The 19,008-nt window shown below is 49.2% G+C and overlaps 1 protein-coding gene across 5 annotated transcripts in view; it reads right to left on the reverse strand.

Moving 5' to 3' along the window:
- Positions 1-19,008, reverse strand: part of LOC127071855 (amyloid beta A4 precursor protein-binding family B member 1-interacting protein) — a 94,072-nt gene that overhangs the window by 43,389 nt on the left and 31,675 nt on the right. For 2 of the 5 annotated variants that reach the window (XR_007785259.1, XM_051011606.1), the window contains exon 1: positions 11,485-19,004. The exons of 1 other annotated variant lie outside the window; for it this stretch is intronic. Coding sequence is in view for 3 of the 4 variants with exons in the window: in XM_051011606.1 (XP_050867563.1) it covers positions 11,485-11,664 (180 nt within the window). In the remaining variant the exon portion in view is untranslated. Of the gene's footprint in view, positions 1-1,528; positions 11,429-11,484; positions 19,005-19,008 lie in introns of those variants that run through there. 2 more of the 5 variants (XM_051011607.1, XM_051011608.1) reach the window with 2 other exon arrangements.

The raw sequence follows: 19,008 nt of genomic DNA on the forward strand, positions 1-19,008 counted from the left end.
TACGGCTTCCCAGAGACCGAGGAGAAAGAAAAGTTGCGGTAAAAAGGTCAAAACTAACGAAGCTGCCTATAAGGAAGCGTTAGAAAAATTATGGCATCCCGACGAAACGACCGACGAGCGAGTCGGATACGAAAGAAATTAAATTCGATGACTACGGCGTTTCTTCCCTCTTGCCCTCGTAATCCGAAGCTCCGGACTAATTTCTCCTTTGTCAAACATAATCGAACCCTCGGTCTTGCGAATGAAGTATTCACGATCAAAGAGTCCACGTGCGTACGCTGGCACAATGATCGCATGTACGCCCTCTTTCTCTCGAACGTTAGGTCGAGCCGATAGCCGTAGGTAACTAAAGCGACCACTCGAAAGGCAAGGACAATGCGAACGACGAACGCTCGTAACAGTAGATTCGAGGTAACTTTACGCTCGATCTCCATTTTCCTCCTCTTTGCCCGCCACTCGGCATCGAGCATCGTCTCGAAGGAGTGCCGGTGGTGACCACGAGGGAGTTGCCACGCTGTGGTGAGACGCGTAAAAAAGAAAGGGTGCCGACGAGACACGTGCGAATTGAAATTTCTCCAACGGTCGACCCGGCCCGATTCGTCCTCCTGCCAATTATCGCCAGACGCCGAGCGAGATCACGCGGAAGCTTTCAAAAGTTATTCCCCGTTGTTTCTTTTTTTCTTTCTTTCCTTTTTCAATCATCGAACCACTTTGGATCGCGTTCGCGTTACGTCGGAAAATTAGAGGCTCCCGGTTTGCAAACGGATTACAGCTTATCGCTCCTCGAAAATTCCACCGGCATCGATCTCGTCTGCGACGCGCGTTTCCCTATTAAAGCCGAGTTGCCGAGGGAGGTAAATTATTACGCGGGATAAACAATTATGGAGTTATGAATTATTACGTGGCCTTTAATTCCGCATCGTGGTATATACCTACCTACGTGCGCCATTGGACGTAGCTCGGGGCGATCGCGGGAGACGACGGCAAGAGATGCTGTAATAGAATCGAGCGAGAGAGATGGCTATAGATGGAGAGATAGAGAGAGAGAGAGAGAGAGAGAGGATGGAAGAGGGGAAGTATTCAAGCAGACACGCTTTTGAAGTCTTGCGAAGGATAATCCCCGAGCGAAGAATCGAAGATTAACAAAGTCGTATTCGCGAACCACATGGCTCCCGGCACGAAGGAAACGAGTTCGCGATAAGAACGGCTCTTTCGAGATATTCGCGAGGAAATAAGCTCGTCGCGCCTTCCACGAACAAAAGCCCTTTTGATAAGAGGGAAACGATCAAAGAGAAAGGACAGGATTATCGTCGAATCCTCGACGGATCCCATCAAAGCCGGACGTTTCGAGGGAACGTCGTTTGATTCGACATAATTGTATATGATTACTTGCATTCTATCCAAAGAGGATAGTTTCCTTTATCGAACGATAAAAACTAGAGTGCTCGTTAACCGAGTAATCTTCCGGTTAAAGTGTATCGCGAATATCCGATAAAAACGATGGTCGATTGATAGTCGCAAAACGTACCATGCCCTCGTCTATCGACGTATCTTCCTCGAAGTAACATTCGTCAGCGTCTTCCGGTGTCAGGACGGCAGGAGTTTCCGCCGACTCCTCCTTGATATCCTGTCTCCTCATCCAATCCATGTCGTCGACTTTTTTACGCGTGGAAATTTTTCCCTTAATAGAAAGAGAGCTTCTTCCTCTCCTCGAGGAACGAAAAATAGGAAACTCTCTCGTTCACGATCACATGTCTCACACAACTCGATCTCTCGGACGTACACCTGGGACTTACACCGTTTGATATACTCTCTCCGTTATCGTTCCGTTATCGTAGCGGGTCCACGTTCGACACTCCGATTACGAGTCGAATACGGCGTTGCCTCTCGAGTCTGACATTTGCGAAATGTCAAACCTTCACGATTCGACCGATCGAATTATCCTTCCCGCCGATCGTGATCCTCGATAAAACGAGATCTCTCTACTATCCGCACAGAAAATATCGACAAAAGACGGAAAGTACCGTCGATCACTCCGAATTTTTTTTTCCAAAAAAAAGTGAAAATATCGTCACACGGAAAAACGATCCATCGATATCAACGCGAACACACCGACGATCCCTTTCGGGAGGATTTCCTTACGAGCACGCAGCTCGTAAAAGTCAGCGTCGTTCGACCACGCACACGTAAATACGCGAAATTCTATCGGAAGAGATGAAAAGAAAAAGAGAGATAGTGAAAAAGGGACAGAGAGAGAGAGAGAGAGAACGAGACAGAAAAAGAGAGAAATACGCGCGCGCAGACGGCGCGTGTGCGCACGAGCAAGCGAGCGAGCGAGCTAGCTAGCTAGCTAGCTTAGCGAGCGAGCGAGCGAGCGAGCCACGACGGCGGTGCAGCTGCAACTGTGTGTGCACGCCGGGAATGCTGGAGGTGGTATGGAGGCGGCGAGCCGGCTTGCGTTCTCCTCTCCTTTCCTCTCTCTCTCTCTTACTCTCGTACGAAGGCGCGCGCGCGTTTTCTCTCTCGCACTCTCGTCTTCTCCACAAAGCCGGCCGGAAAGCGTCTGCCTGTCCTGCGAGCTTCCCGCTGGACGAACGTGAGTCGAGAGAAGAGACGGGAGAAGGCAAGAGTGGGCGAAGAGGAGAGGCGGAGAAGGGAGCGGAGGTGCACTCTAACGAGGGTGGCCGAGGGTTCCTTTTCTCTCTCTCTCTCTCTCTCTCTCTGTCTCCGTCCTTCTTTTTATTCCCACTCCACCTTCCAACTTTGACGCTCTTCGTCACTCCGAGCAGCATCCATTTTCTCTCCTTCTCTTGCCCCCACTAGCTAGCTCGGTCCCCTCCACGAACCTCGACGATCCACCCCCCACTCTGCTCCGGAGTCCGACTCGCCGCGGGTTCAGGGACGATCCCTTTTCAGTCCAGACTAAGGGGTCAGCGCCTCGAAGGATCCCACAGATATACTCTGAAAGTTTTCTTTTCCTTTTCCAGGAAGACGGAATGCGTATCCTTATTTTATCTCTCGAGAAAGGATCCTTTGTTTCTCCGTATCCTTCGATTACTTTCTTCCGCATAAAAGAGATTGCTCGACTCGGAGAAACGTGCCTAGCCGATTGCGAAATTATCATCCTCTCTATTTGCTTAACCAGGATCCAACTATGTTCCACGAATATACGTGCGATCCGTAGAAGCGACGTGTCTCCTGGTCATTCCGAGTGCTTAGGTTCGCCTTAGGAGAAAACAACACGGAGGAGTATCCCTTTCGGCGATAGGAAACGGACGAACAAAAGGACTAGAAGGCGATAAGACTCGAGAGAAAATATTGCGAGTTCAGCGAGTCTCGTGTATGCTTCGAACAAACACGGTGTGTCCTCGGTCACGCACCGTTGCTCGCCAATGGAGCTAACGTTGCTACATCCCTGAGTCCCTATCCCTTGCGACAGACGGAGAATACGATGTCCCAACGCGTGCGACAAAGAGAGGCAAAGATAACTCGGAAAGAGCGCAGGGGCGGCGAAAGATTGATATGAAATGTCAGGAAGAGAGAGAGAGAGACGCGAACGCACCTGAATAAACTCCCCGATGACCGTAACGCCTTTTCGAAATCGCGAACGAGATCGTTAAAAATTAATTACTCGAGAAGCGTGTGAAATCCTCTGAGATCGGAGAGATCGATGATACGAGAGAGACTATTGGGTAATCCTGTATCCGCGGTGACGTGGCGCAAAGATTACTTTTACGGTTTCATCGATTCATCGACGAAACTAAAAGTAATAGTTTAACGAAGCACGCACGGAATTTATTTCGCGTACGATGCAAGTCCGAACGGACGATCCTATCTTGGCTCGTCGCATTCCTCGATTCCTCGATGGATGTAAAATCCATTTAACGTCGATTCCTCTTTTTCTTAACGTCGAATTTATTCTTAATGTCTGTCCGCGAATATACTTTGATTGGAAATTAATAAAAAATCGAAATAAAGATACCTTCGCACCTCTTTTGGCGTCGATCGAGAAACTCGTAGCTACGTTACTGCGGGAACCACGAGAGAGCCGCGAAATGTTGAAAAAGGGAGAGGGAGAGCGAGAGAGAGAGAGAGAGAGATCTGTGCAGTGTGTGTTAGTCATGAGTTGCCCATGGCAACCCACGCGGCAGCTACGCACGCGGCTCTAGGCACATCGTTCCAAACGTATCGCACACCGACGACCGACTTTGTGCGTGTTACGTGCGTGTGTGCGTGCGTACGAGCGACGCGATACGAAGGGAGCCCGATTACGTGGACTTGTATGCTCGTACGTGCGCCCGCGCGCATGCAGGCACGCACACAGACGAGCGAGAGAGTACAAGACACGCATAGCTAAGTTAATTGATTTCGGCTCTGTCGGGCCGCCTCGATATGTTGCCACCCGATCGAAGTAACGCATCGAAAACGCGTTAACGCAATCGAATCGAAGACCCAGGTTCGCGTTCAACGACGCTTCGTTTTCGAAATTCTCCAAGTATTCCTCTATCCTTATTATTCCAACATTTACAGAATCGTAAAATATACGAGAGTAAGAGCGTTCGTAACGATTTTTCGAGAGAGAGAGGATTTATCGCCGCGGAGATTAGAGTAATCTGGACGATGGTCCGGACACCTCTTTATCGTAGACGCAACAGGATGAACGCTGCGCGATTCGGTTCGGAAAACGCAAAGTGTTCAGGTCCGGAGGACGGTCGTAAAAACTAGGGTCGAGTATTATGCGTCGACGGTCGGCTTGACCTACAATATGGATTGCGTTAAATAACTCGGTTACGTCCATCGTCTCTATTCCCTTTGCCGCGTTGCCTCGTTAAAGAGTTTAAATTTGAAGAAGAATCTTTCTGAAATCGATTATTTTTATAACAGATAATTTTACCGTTTTAACGATTATCTTAAACGATCGAATAACCGTTATTCGATCTCGAAAAAGCGAACTAACCAACGCGAATATTATTCTCACGTAACGCGTATAACACGATCCTCGAAGACTTTTGACCTCCGCGTTATCCTTGCACCGCGTTATTCCAGCCGCGACTAGCGCATCAAGCTTCGTACGTAGGTATGCATCGATGCAACGTTATACCCCGTATCGAACGGATTTGCGAAGAAGAGAAGAGGAAGAGAGAACGGTGATAATGGGAGAGGCATTAAATTCAAATGGACCGCAAACGAAATGTACTCGCGATATCGAAGTACGACAACCGGATCGTCCTTGGTCGAACGATCGTAAAATGTTGCGACCGTTCTATGAAATATTAGCGAGCATCAACGACCGTAGGAAACGTGCGTGCGTGCGTTCTCATCTTGTATTTCATAGAAACGACGAGCCACCTACGCGACGATCGAACGAGTCGAAGCTGGAAAAAGGTTTTCTCGAAATCTTGGCACCTTCTCCGATTTCCTACGAGCTCGGTCTCTTTTATTACTACTTTCGAAACGTTAAGAATTCTTTCTATCCGTCTTCTTCTTTCTCTCTCAAATCCATCTTGGCTAGATTTATGTCTCGTGGAAGAGATTTTCGTGGAAAAAACGTAATCTCGTCGAAAGATATTTTCGTTCTTTTTTTACGAAACTATGGAAACTTTCTAAACGACTATACGCGATCGTTAATGATAAAATAATAAACTTAGACATATAGGATAAACTCGCGAGTACGAGGTAGAACCCGCTGGAATCCCATTTGTTCATTAGATTATCCGAATCGCTTTGGGTTTCCCTACGTCCTAGATTTATTCAGTAATCTCGTTCCGTGTACTTCCCATGCAGCCGGTTCGTTCGCGAACTCGCTTTCTATGGAAGTGCGTACCGCGAAATCCTGTTTGTCTTTCATCATCTAGGGACGAGCTATATGAGTGGACGAGCGTACACGACGCGAATAGTCGGACGTCTTTACCTCCTGCGAGTTAAACGGCTAACGAGCCTTAATTGATTTAAGAATTCTTGGTAAATATTTTTTACGGGGCGTCGCGCAAATCGTATTATCCCAACCGTACTTTTGAAGAAATCAAAATTTCACTGGAAGGCTAAAACGATTTTGCGAGAAAAAATTCGCGTAAGATTCTTTTGAAGATTTCCGCTCGCATGCCGGGGAAGGCGAAAGATCGTTTCGAGAGATTTACATCCCGAGGAGAAAGAGAGAAAGGAAGTGGCACGGGAGCGAAAGAGAGAAAAACGGACGCGTACTCGGAAGCCAAAAGGGTTCTCGGGAAGCTGAAAGAGATCCCACGAGAAAATGTCCCTTCTGGAGCTCCCTCTCTCCTCTTCTTCGTCTTAAAAAGTAAGCGCGAGACGACTCGACGCCCGCTCGAGTCCGAAAGAAATGATCCAAAGACTAGATCGTAGGCAATTGGGTCGATTAACCGATTGCGAGACGCTTCCAGGACTCCGATGCTAATCGTTTAAAACGCGACGATTTCGTCATCGCGACAAACCGAATCGTGTCGCGTTTTCTAGCGAGCGAACGGTTTATCGCTAAAAATATTAGTCGGTGTATCAAACGACGACGGGAGCAGCTGCCACGCTCATTATCCGACGAGAGATATCGTCCCGCTTCGACCGGCAAGAAATTGTCGCGTCGTGATCGCGCGAACGAACCAACGCAGCGTGCCTTCCCCTTCTGCCATTAAATAATGCGATAAGTTTCGAGTATCTCCTATGGCAGAAAGAGAAGAAGGAGCTCTCGTTCTAGATTTAAAATATGCGCGACGATCGTTTACTCTCGTTGGATTTCCAAACGCGTATCGCGAACGATTGTATTTACTTAACGTCGACCTCTTTGGATCGTCGCTCTTTTCTCCCGATCATCGTTGGTAGGGCAAAGGTAAAAAGAAAAAGAAAAGAAAAAATAAAAAGAGTTATCAAGAAGAAAGTCTGGGAAACGTAGTTAACAGAAAGTATCGAGGCAATGATAATAGCGTGAGAGATATCAAGAAGACTATCGATATCTCTTCTCTCGAACTTTCTCGGCGAATGAAATAGAAATTCTCGCGCGGTCGCGATCGTCTCTTAGCTCTTGTCCTTTATTTCTTCTTCTTCTTATTCTCGAGAGAATTTTCTTCGGCCGATGTCCATAGCGATTCGTCGCGTTACTCAGAGAGAACGATTAAACCGAGTACGAAGAACGCGGCCACGCCCTTCGGCTACGAGTCCGTTGTCGGAGGCTTTCGGAATGTAAAAGCATTATGTTGAACGCTAACGCGTTCTTTCTTCTGAAAAGTCTATACGAATGTCCTTGCGATCGAACCCTGCGCGTTTCGAGATGTTTCTCTTTCTTTCTCTCTCTCTCTCTCTCTCTTTGTCTATTAAACTCGCATAGGCGTATAAGTAAACTTACAAAAGATCGGATAACGATCCGTAAAGAATATTAAGAGATTCTCTATCGAAGACGTTTCTTTCTTTCTTTCCCTCTCTTTTCCTCTTTCTCTCGTTCCTCGTAGAAAGAAGCGCTCGCTGACTAGAGAATCGACTTTTGACGTCGAGTTCGTGGCAGCCGGCATTTACCGTATTAACTCTAATTAGTGGTAATTAGGAGAAATTCCTCGTACGGCGCCATAAATTGAAACTGGCGTAAAATAGCGAAGAAAGAGGAGAAGAAGAGGAAGAATAGAAGAGTACCACAGGAGAAAGAGAGAGAGAGAGGGGATCGGTGAACCGAAGCGAATCGCTATGCTAGCGAAATGAAATTGTAATGTCGATCTCGCAAGAGCAATGATCTCTCGCTATCTCTCTCTCCCTCTTCTTCCATTCCTATCTCCTTCTCGAATCCTTTGTCTCGGAGGGATTTTCGTTGGTAGCTTTCGCCCATGATTCCGATCGATTCGTTCCATAGGAAAATGAATCGAATTGATTTTATATCGCGCACGCTCGGAATAATTCTCTAATTAATCTCGCTCAACAACGGCAGGATGAAGTTTATTAATTGCGAGAGACGCGCCGGAGCCTTCCAAACGATATTTTCCGAGGATTCGAACGATAAAAGCGGCGCCATTCGTTCGAGACTCGAAGACTCGTTCGCGATCGGACGTGTTATGAAATGTTCTATCACCGCCGACTCGCGAGAATTATGCTTCGACGCGAGCGTGGTACTTACGCGCATGCGATACGCGTTGCCTGACGTAAGAGATCGACCTTTTCTTTGTTGAATATCGAGAAACATCGACGATCGAACGTCGTTACGAAATTCTTATAGCTATCGTCGGCAAACATGATCTTAAACAAGCGCATTACGAGTATTCGTAAATACTAGACGTTTGTAAATTTGCGCACTGGCGCCGAGGGCTCTCTCGTTCGTAGGTTCGTTCAAAAAATCTCATTGAGTCCGAGGAAAGCTACTTTGCGCGTCTTTGACCGAGGCGAGCCGCGGGGGAAGCAATAATAGAATAGTTATTAATGATCGTAAAGGAAAATAGAGAAAAGAATGACAAGTGGAACGGAGCGGAGTGAAATATCGAAGACGCGACGAGATAAGGAAATATGGGACGCAACGTGGATGCAAGTTCGACGAACTTGGTCGTCGGTGGCGACGAAACGAGTAGCCGGATCGCGCGCCGATTGCGCAATTTCGAAAGAACGTCGTAACGGCGCTCTATGGCTCCGGCTTCTACGAGAGGGAGACGCTAATAGAAGACCGGAAGAACGACGAAAAGGAGAAAAAAGAACGCGTTCGTTCGGCGATAGACCGCAAACCGTAAGCGCGTGCCTCCCGTCGTATATATAGCCGTACCCGCGCGGATCCACGAAAAGGAATATGCGCTGCCCGCTGAAAAATCAAAAGGGATGAATCAGGATTTACGGCGAAGGGACCGCCTACCGGAAGAAAAAGTTCGACGATCTGGGACGGATATAAATACGAAGGCAACGGAACGTTTCGATCTGCGGCCAGCTGGAAATGCACCGTCAAAGATCTCGAAAAGCATTTCTGTGTCCAGCGTCTTGCAAGCTGAGCCGAGAATTATTGCCGTTTGAAATAACACGAGACGCGCTTTTCCACGGAATTATTTCAAACGATAATACGACGTTAAATGTGAATTCTGCGTTCGACAGAGAAACGCTCGGAAGTCGACTTTATTTCGTGCTCGGGCTCTAACAGCGGCTTTAAGAAAGATGGCCGGGCGAACGGCGAGTGGACCCAAATCGCGGCGGCGCGATGCGAAGGAATGCGCCGAGGTATTTCGCGACGCCAAGATCCGGAGGGAGAATCTCGTCGAAGCAAGGGACGGTGGTACATCGGGAAGAAAAGGACGAAGAAAAAAGCTGGACAAAGACCGAGAGAGAGAGAGAGAGTGGCCGAGAGGTGGTCCAGCCGTACACAAATTGCTTACAGAGAAAAAAGCGCTTCTTCGTTTGTCTTCTTTCGCGTCTCTTCCCCTTCCGAATATCTTCGCCTTTTTTGTTCGTCCTTGCTCTCGCTAGCTCATCGGGAATAAAAACGTCGAAATGTAATCGATCGACGAAGAAAAATCCCGCGGTAGTAAACGCGGAGTCGTCCAAGGTAAATATCCCAAGCGCAAAGAATCGTTAAAAAGTGCAAACGAGTTCTGTTGTTTCTAGATGAAAAAAATATGTCACGTTGTTAATCTCGGACGCCGTTTCGCTCGCTCCACCTTGGTTTACCGAGGAAATTAACGTAGGCAACGTTCCGTGCGGCATGCGAAGAACTTTTTCACAGCAGCGTTTAAAAGTTATCCTGTTGGAATTAGAGAACGCCGCGCGGTGCGTACACCTCCGCTACGCCCTTTCCTTATTCATGAGTTCTCCGTAAAGTACGCTCGAATTCTCTCGTTCTACGGGTGCAATTTATACCGCGTTATTCTCGACGCTTTAAAACGTCTCGTACAAAAAGGATACATTTAGAGTAAAAGATGCTCGAGCGAAATCCTTGAATATTAAGGTCCAACGCTTGGATGTCCTCTAACGTTGCTCGAAATTCCTATCGAAGAAAAAAGTTGTAGAAAAAGCTCATCTCGTAGGAATCGAGGAGTACGACTCGAAGTCGATTCGACGGGGAATTCATCGGGGAGAAAAGAGGTCGGGACAACAAAGGATTTCTAATGGGCGTTGGGCAGCAGCGTCCAGAGAGGAAACCTTATAAGGTAAAGCTCGCGAGGTGCCTTCACCTCCTTTTGGTCTCTCTCTCTCTCTCTCGGTCTTTCTTGTTCTTCTCCGAGCACACTCGGACTCCTGCGAGCGCTCGGAGGCGCCTACGTGGCCGGATTTAGACCGAAAAAGAAGCAGCTCGACTTTCGGGAGGAAGACGACGAAGAAGACTTCGTCGCAGCGGCAGCGCGACGAGCACGCTAAAAGGAACGCTGTCGCGAGCTGCAGGCTCGATCGTGACCGGGCGCACCGCCGTTGGCCTTCGATCTCTCGATCGATACCGTACTCGAGTCCGGTTTTCGTGCAAAAAGCGTCTCCCGAGATTGAAGGGAAAAAAACGAACAAAGAAAGTATGGGCAAAAACGAGGAACAATGAGAACTGTCTCGCACGAGCGTGTCCCCTGCTCGATCCTGTCCTTGAAAAATAAAGTCGCCTTTAAAATGGATATATCGAGGAGCGCCTGACGATGGATTTTATAGCGGTCGATTCGTTTCCTTCGTAATTTATCTCAATCTTCGTATACGGCGGCGGAGTAAAAAGTACGGTAATGAAACGAGAATTACGAGTTCGCGCGACAAGCCGTTACCGTTCCTTTCACTAGCCATCGAGATAACAGTCCTCGCATATCGTCGTTACACTCGTAAAGTATGCATATGCGTGTTAATTGGACGCCTGGAGTGCTCTTAAAGCGTATCGATCGATCGCTTCGAATTAACCCGGCCGGGCAAGGGACACGCTCGCGCGAAAAGTGCTCGCCGACGCGTATGGGATACCGATAACGACGTTCCGAGGGCCGAAATCCGGCGCACTAAAGAGGAATAAACGCGCTTACCGAATCGCGCGTCCTTGGACGAAGGGCTCCTTCCGAATCGTCCCGATTCGCTGGTATCGATCTACCGAACGAACCCGTACGAACGAGGAGGATGCAAATTAAGTACGTACGCGGCTAGCGACGGGCAACGGATCGTAGAGCGTTGCACGTGCATACATATGTAGCAGCATGACGCATTCGCATTCATGTATGTAGATTCAAGACGGTCGAAATCCTTTTGCGAACCAATCGACCGGACGATGCGAGCCCTCTCGCGTTACCGTGACTCGAGCGTGGCGCCAAAACGCAAAGGAAACATCGACGTCCGTGGGGACGGATGCATAAGTTATACCATCTTTGTCCTCGTACGTTCGAAAAACCCCGTGGGAACCTTTCGGAACGCGACCGATCGAGTTGGAACGAAGACTCGGCGGACGACGGACTCGTTCGATTTTCGTTCGAGAGGGAAAAAAAAAAGAAATAGGAAAGTCGGCTCCGATCGGAAAGATCGACTTTCTCTATCGGTACGTCTCGAATCGAAACGTTTACGAAAACTCACCATATTGAGAAGATCTTTGATCAAGGACGATCGAACGGTCGCCCTCGAGGATTTGGTCCTTCGAACGGCTACCAGAGAACCCTCTCGCGTCGACACGATTCTCGGCATGGTGTTCGACCTCACCAACCGGTACTCTTCCCCCGGACTCCTCCTCTTCTTCTTGAACGTACCGCACAGCATGTTTGCGCACTCCTTTCAACGGGCTCTCGACGAAACGAGAAAAAGGTCCCATCAACGCAAGAAGAAACGATTTAAACGGGGGACGCGCGTTCCTCTTCACGGGAAGGTCCTCGCGCTCCAAGACGGCGTCTTCCTCGTCGTAAAGCGTTTACAGAAGAGCGCCCAGACCGAATATTTTTTCTCGCGACTACGACACCGACATGGCGCCGTTCAGAGATTCCTGCATCTATTTACCTCCCTACTACCACCTTCGTTCCTCCCCCACCTCCTCGGCCTGCTCCTTCTCACGGTTTCAGAGCTCCTTTTATTCGATTCCTCCGTTCGTCGAGCGTTCCGCTAGCGGCACCACTTTCGGCATCCCTTTGCCTCCGTCCCTTCTCCCTCCTCCTATCTCTCTTTCTTTTTTTCCTTCCTCGACTATCGTCGACACCCACGTACTAATTAAGCGCCAACGAAGAGCACGTCCGCGCGTGCTCTCTCGCCTTCTCGAACGACTTCTCGACGGCGACTGAGCGGAGAGCGATCGAGCCGAGATCCGGAGGTGATCGACCGGTAAAAGGAACTGGTTGTTGGATCGATACTCGCGATGCTCGCGTGGCCGCGCTCGAACCGGAGATCGTCGACCGATCTCGCTCGAATTTATCTTGGCTACGACGATCCTTGCGCCACGCCGTAAAGTCGATTATTATTTTCTATCGGGTCGAAGGCATCTAATTCGGGCGTCGAATTGCCCTTCTCCTTCGAGAAGACGTCGACTTCAACGCGTAATTTATGCTATCGTCGCGGTCCAGGTTCGAAACTACCAGAGAGAGAGAGAGAGAGAAGACTCGCGTCTTTGCTTCCTCGGAGATCGAAAGATCCGATCGAGCGTGTCGACACTTGCGTCCGAAAGTCAATTAACGGAATCTCAGGCAGCTCGAGTCGCAGTGAGAGCCGAGAGTCGACTGAAGGCATAAGGCTCCGTTGTGGTCGTCGAAGGAACCCCACCACGTTGATTTCAACAACACCCGGCACCCAGGCCGACCGGACGACCTGGTCGCGTGGCGCTCGGCACAGATACGCAGTGTTTCTCAAAAGTCCTGCTCCTTTCCTTTTTCTACCGCTCCTCGTCCGTTCTTTGCCAATCGACGACGATCGAGACGCGATCCTTCGCGTGCGTATCGATATTCTTCATCGCGATACTCCTACGAGGAGACCTACGAACGGGTTTGACTCGAAGGATTAGCGTACCGCCGCTGGAACTGTATCCATCTTCCAGCCAACCGACTGACCCCGTTACCGATCTAGAATATCGAAATTAATCGCCTCGAGTCGACATCCTTCGTAATTCGAGAGCAACGCGTAGGACGAAGCAATCCAAGATCAAGCGCGCGAAACTTCCTACGATCGGTTCGAACGATACTCCTCGATTTAATCGCGTCTCGTTTGCGACACGTCGAGTCGAGGAGCGGAGACCGAGCAGGATCGTATGAAAAGGAAACCGCTTCGAAACCCAAAGGTCTCTCTCAACCGCTAATTTCTGCGGTTTTCGTCTAACTTTCCTGTAATCCGCGCTCCCTGCGAGAAGTCCTTCGCATCTTAGTAGTCCTTGACGCGTAACGAGGAAGGCGTGATCGATCCTATTCTTTCACGAGCGCATAAAAGGCTCGTACGAGTTAAAAGGTTGCGTCCTTCGCGCCGTTGAACGGAAAGTAACGCGATGATCGCTCGAAGAGCGATCGCTTTTGCAAGGAACGCGGTTGGGCACCGTTCTGCTTTTGTGACTAATCGAACTCGCCTCGGACAAGCGATATATTTACGTGCGAATCGCAACACGCGATCGCTACGCGGCTATCGCGATTACTCGACTCCAAAGCGTTTAAGGCAGGGACTTGTTCCGTGCGCCCTTCGAAACGATCGGAAGAAATATATATAATTTTCGCATGACTCACCGCACCCTCGAGGGACTGTCCGAATTAGTCAGAGGGCTCGACTCCGATTTATATCGTATCAATATTTTTGTCCACACCTTCGGAATATACGAGAGTCGCTCGTATTCGCCGACTATTTCTTTCTTTCTGTACGGTTGGTCCGCGATAAAGAGAAGCTGCGACGAAAGAAAATTTGAGAATCCCTGAGAACGCAGGTTTTACCTGGGGGATACGCATGCGCCGAGACCGACAGATGTTTCCTCCTCGCCAACTGTTGCACGCTCCCGAGAAGCGAGGCTGCATCTGATTTACCAAAGAAAGAAAAACGAACGGAAGAAAGGAAGAAAGATTCCGCTTCTTCTCTCCCTTCCTTTCGCGTCCTCTCGAAGAAGCTCGTGCTCGTGCTTCTAGCTCTTCTCGCTCGAAACGCCTCCAAATGGATCCCCGAGGACCGAAAGGGAGTGCGGACCTGCGAGCTTGGCTTGAACACCCCGTCGAACGCTGCCCTCGTGTCCTCGAATTCGATCCGCTCCGACGACAAGCAACGCGATACTCCTCGGCTCGAGTGGCGAGCGGAAAAATCTATTAGGAAGACCCGACCCCCGTCGGACCGGGTTATCCTCGTCGTTAATAGTTCCGAACGACGAACGGAACATCGATTTTGTAAACGCGCGTTTCGTCTCGTACGATCTCCTACTGGCACAACCTTTCTAAGATCGATACGAGCAAAAGGCCACTTTCTCCCGAGACTTGGAACCGTCGCGTCTTACGAACTCCGAGGAGTAAAATCGAAAGCGAAGCGTGTAGATAGACGCTCGGGAACGGGAACGGGAGGATGATCGCGAAAGGAAAGCAAGAAAAAAGAAATGGGACTCGATCGAAGCCACCTGCTTAGATCGAGACGCGACTCTGCAATTCGCGTTATAAGTCGCAGCGTGCCGGCGAGATTTATCGTGTCTCGTGTATCGAGGAGCATGCGTCGAAGCCCTTATTACGGCTTATTAAGCGGCAGTAAGCCGGCACGTCGACGATCCTGAAAACCGGTCGTCGTTGCTCGAGACGAGCACGAAGCGATGCGAGGAACTCCGCGTCACCTGCCTGCCTCTTCTCTTCTTCGCCAGAACGAGAACCTTCCTCTCGCATCCCTATCTGCTTTCTTCCCCTCCGTCCTTTTTCCTCCTCGACGAGATCCATCCTACAGCCGCACGGCTCTCCTCTCTCTCTCTCTCTCTCTCTCTCCCTTTCTTATTCCTTCCGTAGACCGCCGCTCAAATCTTGGCTCTCGTCGAGGGGGAGGCAGATTGCTTAACGACGCCAACCACCTGCCTCGAAAAGAGGAACACGTGCTGCCTATACTACGAGGCAGCTGCCATCCACGATACCGAGCGCCGATATGTACACAAGCGTGCATCGGCTAACACCCAAAAGCCGAGGTGTTGAGAGAGAACTCCGATTCGCAACTCGACCCTTCTTCCTTTCCTTTTACGAGCGCCAATACGTTTGCCCTCTTTTCGATGTACCTGCTCGAAAGCAACGTCTTCGATCTTCGATCGATCTATTCGACGCGCGTCGAATTTATCGCCGAGCTAGATTACTTTCTTCGCGCAAGCCCGTAGATCGGAACGACGCGGCCCCGATCAATTAGATCCTTGACGCGATACGAAAGAGATCTGCGGAGGTTTTCGAGATCCATGCTGGTAGTCTAGCCTATTAACGGAAGGACGGCAACAGATGGCAAATAGGACGCGTGGCCGATGCGCCGATAGGATTCCGCTCTTTCTTCGAATCTCGTAGAGAGAAAGGCGTAGCCACGAGTCGCTATCCTCAATTTGCGACTCCACGTAGAGTAATAATTTCTATGGACGACTCGCGGCAGAAAGAACTGACCTTGATATGGATAAAAACAGAAGCCCTGCGAGAGATACGGAAGGGAGGGGGTAGCCGAGGGGAAAGACGAGCCGAACGCGCAGCTGCCCTTTGCCACGTGCAGCACGCACCTACCTGAATGATTTCTCTCTTTTCGAGGTCTCTCCCGATCCTTCACGCTTTTTATGCGAGCACAGGTACCGGGCCTCGATCGCAGAGGAGATAAGTTTTCCGAAGAAAAGATTTGCTCCCCTTGAAGAAACCACTTTTACGACGTTCTACCGCCTTGGAAGAAAATATTAATATTAATGTCGATGCTTCGTCGAGAAAAATCCTTGGTACGGTAATTAAAGAACTTTTACTCTTCGGAACGATGGATGCGCCTGTCAAAGCGACGCAGGAGTATAATTTGAGAAATCGAGTAAACGGAAAAGCTCAGAGCCGCGGATAGGATCTCGTGACTAACGAGATCCAACGGATATAGTAATATCATCGGACAAAGGCTTCGTTCGTTCTCATCGGGACTCGGGATGCCGCGAACGTTTGTACGGATGCGGATACGACGAAGCCCGCATACTAATAACCACCGGAAGTTCTTAAGCGTTCGTCTATTTCGCCAGGGGCATGTCTCGACCGATCTTGCCTCGCGACTCGACGTTATTATCTTAACGATCGAATAATGCCTCGATATCGTCTACTCGTATCCCGCTACGGCTAAACGATTCTTGGAAAGACTTTTCTCGAGATTATGCGGGGCTTCGTTATGCGGTATTTTCGTTACGATTAAAATATATAATCTCCTTGGACGTTTCGTTTAACAGCGTTAGATCGCTGGATCGTACGAGACATGATGCGCGGCCGGACAAAGCGCGCGCTTTAAAGAGTTACGAATTCGAATCGCTCGACGATAGCGCCGCCCGTGTTTCGCGCGGGAACACCGTCGAAGAATCCTATTGGAATCTGTTGTACCGACGAACGTTAGCAACCGACGCGGAACGTCGGTAAAGTACCGCACGCGGATAACGACGCGGAGCAGGTCGCTGCAAGACCGACGTCTTCCTGCCGCTGGAAGGCGACGGATAGGCGGTACGGTATATAATAAATTATTAAGTTGTATACAACGTATTGCGTGCAAATCGTTGTCGAGATATAATTAAAAGCTTCGCTATTATTAACGCGTTCGAAACACGTGCGTGCAGAGCCTCCTGATGCTGAAAACGAGTATAAAAAAATATCTGCATCGACCTACATCTTATCTATAAATACGCCAATAAATCTTATCGTGACGTTAAATTAACAGCGATTAAACGTACGTGTGATTTATGTTTAAAAAATTTCGACACGTTTTTTTATAGCGGTCTTCGCGGTATCCCGGAAAGTAAATCCGTTCGATCCGAGTCGAGAAAAAGGTATCGTAAAAGTAAGTTCAAAGCGTCGAGAGCAACGATCGCTCCCTTCGATCCCGTATCATTTTTCGATCGAGTTTTTTAATTATCGCGGTTTACGACAGACGTTTCATCTTCGTATACACCTGCATCGGATTTTGCGGTTTTTCGAAAATCAACCGCTGAATTGCAACGAGTACGGTCCTGCGACGGTCCCCGCACCCACCCAGAGGTCACCGACCAGAGTGCAACGTTATCCGTTCCGCGTTGCCATGTTATCGATCTGTGCACGGCCGCCTTGACCGACCTCCGATGCAACGCCAAGTGCAAGTGCAAAAGCTCTTTCGTCACTCTCCCGCTCTCGTTCTATCCCTCTCCGATCTTTTCCTCCCTTCCTCCGAATCTCTATATCTTTTGGTCGCGAGAAATCAGTTCGTTCGCATCGCAGTTGATATTTCGACGAACGTTTCGTCATCGATCGTCGCGAGGCAATGCGAGACCGTTGTCTCGCTTCGTTTCTTCCATTCCGTTTCCATTTTCAAGTTTTTTAACACGTCATTCGCGATCGAGTAATAGCAGAGCGAAGACCCAGTTACAACTTTTAGCTTTAGTTTTACTCGACTTTCTTTGTATCGAGTGCCGCGTAATTAGTTTCATTTCGCTCGACTCGCTCGATCTCACCAGGCTCGTAACGAGAGCACATGGTTTTGTTTTTTCCCGCTGTAAAGAGAGCGAATAAAGTGGAGGATACGATTAACCGTTTCGCAAGAACGTTATCCATCAAGGTGCTATCGATCTGGCGCGGTCTGCCGAGCAGTCGTCGGGAATGCAAAGTGCAAGTGCAAGTGCAACCACGAGTGCAAAAGCTCTTTCGGGCATCGACCGGCACTCGAACCGTGCTCGTACATCCTTCATTCCGTAACAGCTACTCTCTTCTCGTTTCGTTCTCTCCCTTTTCCTCTTTTTTTTCCTCGCTCTCTCGCTCGCTCGAGTATCTACTCGTCGTACTTCGAACCTCGCTGAAGATTCAAGGTTACTCGTTGCGCTACCGCGACTACTCGCGTTCCCTCTTCGCGCTTCGTCCGAGTAAGGACCGATTCGACGATTCGAACCAACTGGTTTCCATCGTTTAGACGAGATTTACGTCGGTCCGAGAAATTTACGATCGTTCGACCGACGCGAGAAACGCGAAAAGAGTCGCGTGTTCGTAAAGCTCGAGTTTTTCGTTAAAATCGAGCGCATGGAAATGCTACTTCCAACCATTCAACGAGCGATACATCTGAGCGACGACCGACCATCTTCGATAAGATGCCAGTAGCGAAGCGAAGCAAACTCTGCAGTTCTACGATTACGTTCGATTTCATCGAATTAACGCCCGGAATCCTGAACAACGAGAGAACTTCGTATCCGACAGGAAGAACTCGAACTAACGGATGGGAGTCCTCCCTCTCAGCCCGCTATTTCTCTTTCTCAGCGAAACTCAGCGAGATGGACAAAGTTCGAGTCACGATCGTTTAACCGAGTCGATCGTCGGTAATTTATCGTCGAGTACCTAACGCGTTAACGGCGGATCGAGTTTCGAAACGGGAATCGAAAGCCAAGTGAAACGAACGCTTCTTCGAATCGTTTATATCCGAACAATAGTCGCGAAATAAGTAATACGAAGACCGAGTTAACGAAGACTTTCGAGTAAAACTATCGACGATAGAACCGGACCGTGCTCTCGATGCTACACGGCGCACGATTATCGAGCATAGCCCAAAGGCTCGGCATTTCCCGCCGTGACTGTGTACCCTCGTAATATCGCGAATGTATGCGCGCAACGAATAATAAAAGGAACGTCACATTTTTCAAGAATGTCATCGCGCCGTCGGCGGTATCTCGTCTTGCGTGTTTCTCGGGCATACGTGTACGACGTACGTGTACCCGCGTATACATAGGATCGCGCGACGTACGCGTATAGAGTCGTATTATTTAGACCACGTGCCAATTGACACCAATTGAGGAGCGTGGAACGACTACTCGAAGCAGCGAACGTTTGTCTTTCCAAGAGACCTTCTTATCTCGCTTACGATTCGTTTCGTAGGAACTTTCAACGTCGAACGATTCTTGGGTACTGTCAACGATAGGGAACGACTGGATCAACGGTTGTCTCTAAAAATAACATCGAAAGAAACTTTGGT

This window comes from Vespula vulgaris, chromosome 23 (genome assembly GCF_905475345.1).
Source record: "Vespula vulgaris chromosome 23, iyVesVulg1.1, whole genome shotgun sequence".
Classification (NCBI taxonomy): domain Eukaryota; kingdom Metazoa; phylum Arthropoda; class Insecta; order Hymenoptera; family Vespidae; genus Vespula; species Vespula vulgaris.